The 9,526-nt window shown below is 40.2% G+C and overlaps 1 protein-coding gene across 1 annotated transcript; it reads left to right on the top strand.

The window, feature by feature from the left end:
* Window positions 1-5: 5 nt before the first annotated feature.
* LOC116377925 (E3 ubiquitin/ISG15 ligase TRIM25-like) lies at window positions 6-9,138 on the top strand (the record flags this gene model as incomplete). Its single annotated transcript, XM_031839686.1, has 11 exons — window positions 6-44; window positions 580-675; window positions 906-1,139; window positions 2,159-2,327; window positions 2,422-2,448; window positions 2,735-2,794; window positions 2,968-3,153; window positions 3,666-3,725; window positions 5,143-5,274; window positions 5,662-5,721; window positions 5,810-9,138. Coding segments are annotated over 11 exons (1,596 nt in total), but the record flags the coding sequence as incomplete, so codon positions are not given.
* Between the last annotated feature and the right edge of the window lie 388 nt (window positions 9,139-9,526).

Genomic DNA, 9,526 nt, shown 5'->3' with positions numbered 1-9,526 from the left:
GCTGCTCCTTCATATCCTTCGAGGAGCAGAGGAACCTGAAAGAGGTGCGTGTGTGTGTCAGACGGATCCACCGATATCTGGCCGATACATAATAATCTTAATTGAGAAATTGAAAATGAAGGTTAATGAAATTCTGTTTGTGGTGCGCTCACAGCATTGAAGGTTTTATTTCATATATTCAACACCAACGTGTCTTCCAGAAACATTGCATCTGTCGACATAATCCACAGAACACAACAGCAACAGTTTCCTAGGGACTTTTGTTTGGTAGAAACTAGTTCCAATGAAAACAGTTCAAAAACAGTTGTTTGGGCTTTCAAAAGGATTTTGCAATTTATTTTTTAAAAGCCTATTTGTAGCAGGGATGCTCTTTTTTTTGTTTTTTTAGATTTGACCAGTGAGGAGGCAGGCTTGATAATGAGGGCATAATCTCCTTGTCCTTTTTAAACTGAAGTTAGCGCTTCACCCAATAATGGGTCTTTCTTTGAAAGACAGGGCTCTGTGTAAAGTGAATCCTGAATGTCTTTGAGCTGTGTGTCTCTGTCTGAAAAAAATGTTATGAGTCATCTTTCTCTATAGTCCGACCTGAGGGGCAACTTGGATTTGCTGGACGGGAAGATTACGAAGAATGAGAATGTTTTACTTCAAATCGGTGTCATGCAGGACAAGCTAAAGGTAACCCTCGACATTTAGCATTCACCGTTTCATTCACTGGCACAAATAATGCGCTGAAAGAAGAAGCTAGAAAAAAGAAATTGATTGATAAGAGATTCAAGTTTATTTGTAATCCATAACACTGAGTTTTTGTATTGTACGGTATTTCTGCTTTTTTTGTCTAAGCCCAGTGTTTACCTGTCCTGTGACCTACTGATCTATTAATGGATCCTCTCATGATTGTCCCCAAGGACTCAGCGACCAACAGGAAGAAGGCTTTGGCAGCTGACTATCAGCAGATGCGAGACATGTTGGCACGAGAGGAGCGTGAAGCTCTGAATGCAGTGGACCGCGAGCTGGAGAGTGGTCACACTAAACTCAAGGGTCTCGCGAAAAAGTTCACTGAGAACGTTGGCAGTATGAGCAAAGCCAGAGAAGAGATCCACAGTCTGCTGAGTCAGTCCCAAACTCTGGCCTTCCTACAGGTGAGGCAACTGTGATCATCAATCCGCACAGAATCTGGAAGCTGACTTTTATAGTTTTAAATGTAAAGCAAATACAGCATGTTTTGTTAACGGGTTAAAGGACATTTTTAGATTTTTTTTAAAGTGGAGTTGTATGCGATACTTATTCACACATGACCAATTCAAATGTACAGGAGACGGGATGGCCCAAATCCACATCAGCCCCTAACAATTAGTGGGGAGTGGAAGTGGATTATAAAATCCTCCAACAGTGAGTCGGCCTCAATGCTGCCCCTACTAATCAGTTCCTTACGACTACCTACCTTTACAAGTATTTACTAAAACTAATCAAACTAAAATAGACATTTAAAGGTGCAATATAAGGGACTGAGAGCATTTATATTGCCTTTCAACATAAGCCAGCAGCTCACGGCTAACAGCACAAACTACGACAAACATGCTGACAGAGCTAACAGTGTTTACGTCAGGGGGAACCGGAGCTTCCGAGATGACGCACGCAGCTGTAACGTAGGAAAGCATTGCAGATCGGCAGCTGTGAGCTGTGGGCACGCTCACATGCACAAACATGCGCTGAGGTTATGTACACAAAGCAAGGAGAAGCTCGGCTAACAACACACACAGAGGGTGAGCGATTTCCTTCTCTTCTCAGGTAGACATTACTTCACTATATCGTCACATCGCAAATAGTTGTTTGCTGCTATATTAATGTTCTGAATATTGTATATTGCACCTTTTATAATAGTTACCCTTCTCTAGTTGCGGTAGACGTTTTAATTTAATTGAGCTGAGAGGGATGCTGTAGGGTCCGGGTTGAGATTGTGCCAATGACTGAAAAGAAACACAGGAATATGTTAGATGTTGTTGGTTTCAACCATCACACTCTAATCTGACAACTTTATTCTTCATTCCAATGATATTTAAACTACAGTATATTATGTCCACGGCAGAAAATAGTATAGCTTTATCTCAACAAAACCATGTTCCAGCAAGAAAACAACAATGTGTTTCTCTATTCTCAGGCTTCATTTAACCTGCCCCCAGCATTCACCTTTGAACCTTACACCCCTCGAATCACCCTGGACTCCAAGAAGGTGACCGCAACACAGGCCTTTGCTGCTCACCTGAAGGAGTATCTGACAGAGATCCTTAAACAGCCTATTGAGGCCAGACTACCCAAACTTAAACCAGGTGAATGTGCAGCTACATTGTTAGTGGGAGATTTTACATTTGGAAATGTATTATGAAATTATAATGAAGCCAATCTTGTCCAATTGTGTTGCAGAACCTAACACTGACATTATTGCATCTGGTGAGTTTGTGTGTCGTGGAGATTAAATGAAAGTGTTGACTTTATTAATGCTTCGTTGTTGTGGTGGGGGGCTACTGGGACTGACTGGGGCAGCTGTGGCTCAGCAGGTAGATCGGGTCGTTCACTAAATGCAGGGTTCTTCACGCATGGTAATGTCTTTGAGTGGGACACCCAAATGTCTCCACATTGGTAGCATTGTAGCTTACTTAATCAGTGTGAGAGTGTGAATGGGATGAGAGGCAAATTGTAAAGCGCTATATGAATGCAGTCCATTTACCATTCATAGATGCAGTTACTGGCTCAGCAACCGCAAGTTCTGGAAGTACTGGATGTCAGCAAGAATCTGGTATATTCATCTCTACCGATAATAAAATATCTGCCCATGTGTATGATAGACATTCACACACGTGTCTGCACAACTCTGAGGTCGCAGAAAAAAATGCTAAATTTATGAAGTTTTGATAAAATACCTTCATACATCTGACAAAATGTCTTCTCGTTTCACCTCGTCTGTTTCAGAAGTAACCAGGCCTCCAAAGCAGAAAAGACAGCCCAGGGCCCACAGTCCAGGTCGTCCACCCATCAATCAATTGGGATTCCAGCCATTTCGTAACCCTCCCTATATGGAGCAATCAGGCTGGAATCCACATCAGTATCCACCAGGCTCCTTCATGGGTCCTCCGTTTATGGCAGGACATAGGACAAGTAAGATATAAGTATACATACACACAATGGGCTGACAGCAACACAGAGTGCACCAATCTGCACTGTGATTGTATCACTTTTCTACTAAAAACTTAGATAAGTGGGAAATTTTACAGTTCAAGATACATTTAGAAAGTAAGCAATTATTTTGTTGCAGATATTAACACTGGCATTCTTGGTGAGTTGGCTGATGGTGGAATCAGAAATCAAAATACCACTATTCTTAATTGATCTTAAAATCTTCCTCAAATTGATGCTGCGTTGTGTGGTGGTTGGGGTAACTGTTTTAAGTCACTAAAATTATTAAAAGACTAATATAATGAACCTGTGTCATGTTCTCAGGAGCTTATAAGGAGGTTGTACATGTTAGCTGGTCATCTCATATGTTCACCTGTCCAACACAAATGCTTTATGATACGAGGAAAATAAAACTGAAACGCATTTTATTAGACATGACTGTAAAAGGATGCCTTTCTTTTGCCTATTCTTTTTTTTATTTTTTTTAATCTCAGAGCCACAATGGACAGGTCCAGTTTCCCAACCCAAAACGGGTCCAAAGAAGAAACCTCAAAGTAAGTAAATTTTAAATATTTATTATCACACTAATTGGTAACACTCAGTTGCCAGTTCATTAGGTACATCTAGCGGAAACTAATGCATTCTTATTAGAGAAGGGACTGATCCGATATTGGTATCAAGGGTTGCACCATTACAGAAATTGCGTCACCAAAACATTAACTTTCTCTCAAACATAATGTGCGCAGATGCACGCTTACACATTCTTTCACTTTCTCTACAAAGCTTTTATTACAAATATTCATTAGAAAACCGTATGAAGGAGATTGTATATTGTATCAAAATCTACTTGCTAGTATTTGATAATGCATTTGTCACATTTCAAGAATAACAGTCGTGGACCCAAGCACAGATAAGAATGAGGAAGCAGAGTACAGTAATTTGATAAAGCAAAAGGCTTACTATCTGAAAGTCCACAGGTGGGCAGTAAGCAAATCTACAAAGGCCAGTCACAAGAAAATAAAGTAGAAACTAAAGACACTTAACTAACACAATGAAGACAGGTGAACCACTGCTCACTAGGAGCAAGGACAAACTGACTGACGCAGGGGAAACATACAGACTGAATGCACAAAGACAGCAGGGTGATGAGACACAGGTGGAACAAATCAGGGCGGGACAGACAATCACAAAGGCAGGAAAAGACAAAAGGCAGGAAGTAAAACCAGAGACGACTCATAAGCTGAGTATCTCAAAAATAAACATGACAAACGAATGAATTGTATGAAGGAGCAAACAATAATCCTCAAGACCACTGAACTACGATAAGCAACTAAAAAGATACAATGCAAAAAAGTCTGAAGGCCTCTAGAAACAGAGCCAGACTGTGACGGCATTGCTGTGCACTTGATTTGAAGTTTTTCGAAACATTAAAGGAGTTGCCATAGTTGCCATGAAGGCTACTTACTTTACAATTAAAATAAATGTCTTTGGAATACATTTAAATTAAAGGCAAAATTGCAATGCAATGCAAATGACATGCAAAAAGAGCTCTGATATAGGAATTATAGCATTATCTGCACATATTCAAATTCAGGTATCAGATCCGAACTACAAGAAAAAGTGGATTGTGTATCTCTTATTCTATTACTACAAATCGTACCTGCATGAAGGGTATCATGTTCAGTTTTTGAGAAAGGTGTTGATTCAACTTAATGGTCCTTTTCGAGTTTGTAGTTTTGGTGCTCTAGAACTCTAATGCAATATACTGAGACATGTTTTAAATATTTCGTCCACCCCATTAATATCAATGAGGGAAGACTGTTTGGTTGTATGTTACTGCTTCTACCTGCTCATTGTTTGGTGTGAGAACTCGTATATGTTTTAATTAATGCATGTTGATTGCACTTAACAGCTTCTCAAAATGATCACTGCAGCTACATAACAAACGTACTATGTTTTTTATCTTATCAGAACAAAAACCTCCCCAAGCCACAGAAGACAATATGGGGAAAAGGAACCAATCAATGGAGGACCTTTTGGCGTTTGATGGGAAAGACAAAACCAAAGACTGTACTCCTGCAGCTGAATCCAAAGAGACACCAGGTAGACACCATCCATTAAGTACTCCACCGAGTTAGTATTGCTACATTGTCAAACTCATGATGGAGAGTTAAAAAATAATTATATGAATATATATATCAAAACTGATGCTGCAGAACCAGCCATATCATCTTCTTTATTCCATACATTATTTTTCTTTGTCAAAACCTGGCACTATAAATTACCCACAATACAAGTCAATCAAGTGACATCACTTGAGTCAATTTATCAGACTTTATGCAGCTCTCTCTGGAGCCACATGAGGCTTTATAAAACTTTGTTTTGACATATGCTGTAAACAAACTTTAATGTGTAAGCTCTGTGTTTTTAAAGCTTTTACTTGTTATCCCTGAGCCCGAGTACTAATTTATTTTTTGTCTTTTGTTGTAGAAACCTCGGACATTCCCCCAAACATAACATCAGCTGAAAAAAGAGCCGAACTTCTGAAATGTAAGTGAATGAGTGCGGCAGGTGTCCTCCTACGTTAGTAGCAACGTGTGTGTTATTTGAATGTTTGTTTGTTTTCCGTCCTTCCCAGATGGTACGGTGCTCACTCTGGATCCAAAGACGGCCCACAAACGCATTGAACTGAGTGAGGGCTTCACTAAGGCGTCTGTCTCAGATGAACACACAAACTACCCTGACTGCCCTGAACGCTTCTCCGTCTGCTCCCAGGTGCTAGCCTCCAAGGGTTTCTCTCAAGGACGCCACTACTGGGAAGTCAAACTGAGCAGCAACAACTTCATTGGCGTCGGCTTGGCTTACAGCAGCATTGACCGCAAAGGTCCCACCAGTCGACTGGGCCGCAACGCCCAGTCCTGGTGTGTCGAGTGGTTTAACGTCAAGCTGTCAGCTTGGTATAACAGCAGTGAGACCGTGCTGGTCAATCCCAATCCAAAGCGCATAGGTGTGCTGTTGGATTGTGAGGAGGGTACTGCTACGTTCTATAACGTGGCAGACAGGGCATATCCCTTCCACTCCTTTGTGTTCCCCTTTGCTGAAGCCGTGTATCCAGCTTTCTGGATTTTCTCAAGTGGCTCGTCCGCTTCGTTGTGCAAGCTGCAGGTATGAGGAGCAGATGCACATTGATGGCATATGCAGGCCCACATATGTATATACTCAGCCCTCTGTTGTAATCGCGGTCAATAGTAAATGAAAGAAATACTTTGCTAGTTGTATCTATAAACCCAGTCTTTATTTTTAATTTCAAGAGGCTGGCCGGCTGTACAGTTGCAACTGAATGGCAATTTGTGATGTTGGAATGAGTCCAGTCAAATAATGCTTATCCACACTATTGGTGATTACTGCTGAGTGCCATTCTGTTAGTTCTGCTTCAAACCAAGAAAATGAAGGAATAGATGGTTGAGGGTATTCTGCCCAGTCTAAGATTATCCACAGACAGCTTGAAGCTTGAAGTCCTTAGCTGTTGTCGTTAGCTCTGCTGTTGAATTTCTAGTTATGTGACTCAAAAAAATGAAGCCGGCTTTTCAAAACATAGGTAAAGCAATAGACAAAATGTGTTCCAGTCTATACACTGCATGTTAAGTGATTAGGACGCACTCATGTGTCCAAATTACTTCATAATAGTTATTTAAAAACAAGATAAAAATGTGTTTTTAAAGCTTATAATGCATGCAGATGGAATACAGACACAATGCTGTGTTTGATGGCAAAAGATGAGCAGGATGAATTATCTTCTCATTTTCTTTATTTTTCATTTCAATAAACGTAATTGAAACAGATATATATAAATGAAAGACAAGGTAACAAAGGCAGGTGTGCTGTCAGTCACCTTCAGCCAGTTGCCTTGATGGGATGAAGCTGGGAGGAGTGGTTGCTGGGTTTCCTTGTGTTGGTTTCAATGTTCAGAGATTTGATCTACTTCCTCCTCTACTGGGATTATAACAGCACACATAATGCACACTGTACACTAACTGTACCGTATGTGTGTGCTAGTGTGCATCCTGTTTTGTAAATATGACTGGATACAGAAGTGAATTAATGACGTCACTTTCCAGCATGTGTCAGTGCAGCGATTTAGTCTGCATGTGAAAAATGATTGTTTTGGAGTGCACTGGAGCGTTGCTCTTAACGTTATAGGGCTGGGTGATGTGGCGAAAATGTTATCAAGATTCTTTTTTCATATATCAGGATATGAATCATTTCTTGTGACCCTAAAGATTTCTTACATTCCCTCAATCTATCCGACTTTTGATACCAAACAATACTTAACTAACCATGTTAACGTGACATAGAAATAGAATAGGAGAACAGACATTGAACTGTTTTTCGTGGTCATTAAACAAATTTAGTACATTAGTACAAAACAAGCTAGCTAACTAGCGTAGCTAGCTGTACGATAGTTAGCTAGCTAGCCAATTCCACCATGCTTTAATGCTACTCTGTGACAGAAAATGAGCCAAACAAAGTTGTCACTCATCTGGCGATAGCAATGCGCTACGCTGTTAATAGACTGTGTGGACCAAGCATTAAATTGTTGAATTTAGCTTATTTAATCTGGCTCTTGTAACGTTACTGCTCATTTTAGTCGTTACTGCTAAACCTCACCTCTTTGTCAAGATACGCGCCTTTATCGTTCGCATCAACTAGCCCTATATCGTCACTTCCTTAACTTTCTGACTGATTTGGCTGATGAGAAGTCATATCGACTGTTTTCATCAAGTCCAGGCAGTCTCTCTTATTCTTTTTGAATATTTTTTTGGCATTTTGCCTTTATTGGTGGAGTTTATGCCAGGAAATAATGCGGGGGGAGGGAGAGAAGAATAACATGCAGCAAATAGTCCTCGGCCAAATATGAACCCAGGATGTGATGCTTGCATGGTGTGCACCATAGAAATAAAATGTTACACAATTTTACATCTTTGATGGGCACATTAAACCAACAAGCCATCAGACTGCTCTGTTGGCTTTTTCGTAAAGTGGTGGAGGGGTAGTTAGATATATAGATTCATGGTGATTATTTGTTGGGTGATACAAAGTTTACCCTGGCTTGTAAGATGACGCTCCACCACGAACGTGTTCATCTTGCTAAAAGGTGTGAAACGACAAACTGTATGGGTGTAAAGCAGCAGAGATCTGTCTGCACAACATACGGTATATTAACAGTGAAGTTGTTTGAATATAGTTTGATTTGTTCAACTCACCTCACTGCATTTAAGGGGTTCAGACGACACTGTTGTTTCCGGAGGGACTTTACTGACAACCTGGTAACAGTTCAGACATGTTGACTGCTGCGCTGATTTCATCAGTTAACTGTTGGTTAAGGTTAAAGATCTCTGGGAGGCATTTCAGGCAATGCACTTCAAGCATGAGAATATTTGAAGGTACGAAACATCACTGCATGTAAAGTCTGAAACTGTATCGTGAAATCTGCTGTTTTCACTATTTAGTGGTTTGGGACACATATATTTGTGAAACTATCGAGAGATTTCCCATACCACAATGAGTGTTGCACTGGTTTGCTCTTACCACCAAGCTTTAAACAGCCTAACAGGCACATCTAGAGTGAAGGAGTTAAAGTTAATTTCATGCAACATGTGACTTAACTGCTTATGCCTTCTATTTTGAGCTCGTAATATGTATGGTAGATCATCCACAGACTCCAGTAGCTTGCAGATCAATGTGTATGTTTGCTGATCCTCAACTGAAATAAAGTTCATTGTTTTTTTGCATTTACTATTTTCAAGGGTTCCAGTACAGTGGATTTTACCCAAACTGTATAAAGTTAACTTCTAACCAACCTTTGTGTAATGATTCATGCGTGGTGGTTGTTTTCAGTGTCCCCAACACTGTTGGTAAGTTAATTTGTATTGACCAATTATTAATAAAAGATGTTTCTCTCTCTGACACTTGTCTGTTTTCTTTTTAAGAAGCCACAAGTGGTTTAAGGAGCAGTCCAACATTTTAACCTCTTTTATCTCGTCTGTCTCTCATGTCAAAATCCATATCAACCCCATCTCCATGTCACATTCAGATCTGGGCCCCTCCCAGTGTTCCTGGGACACTTAGTTTGTAATTTCCCTCTACTAGTTACCTCCTTGTGTCACAGTTCTAAGTATTTTTCCCTCTCTCTTACCACAGCCTGTTTTTGGCACTGCAGGCATAAGATATAGCTACAGCAGTTGTTTCCTGGCAGAAGAGAGCTGCATTGAGTGCTTGCGACACAATGCTGTTTAAGCTGTACATACACATACATACATACATATACATATATATATACATACATACATATACA

This window comes from Anarrhichthys ocellatus, unplaced genomic scaffold, assembly GCF_004355925.1.
Source record: "Anarrhichthys ocellatus isolate YVR2014 unplaced genomic scaffold, GSC_Weel_1.0 scaffold1855, whole genome shotgun sequence".
NCBI classification, from domain to species: Eukaryota; Metazoa; Chordata; class Actinopteri; order Perciformes; family Anarhichadidae; genus Anarrhichthys; species Anarrhichthys ocellatus.
Note: the sequence above shows the minus strand (reverse complement) of the source record. Positions and strands in the feature narration are given on the sequence as shown.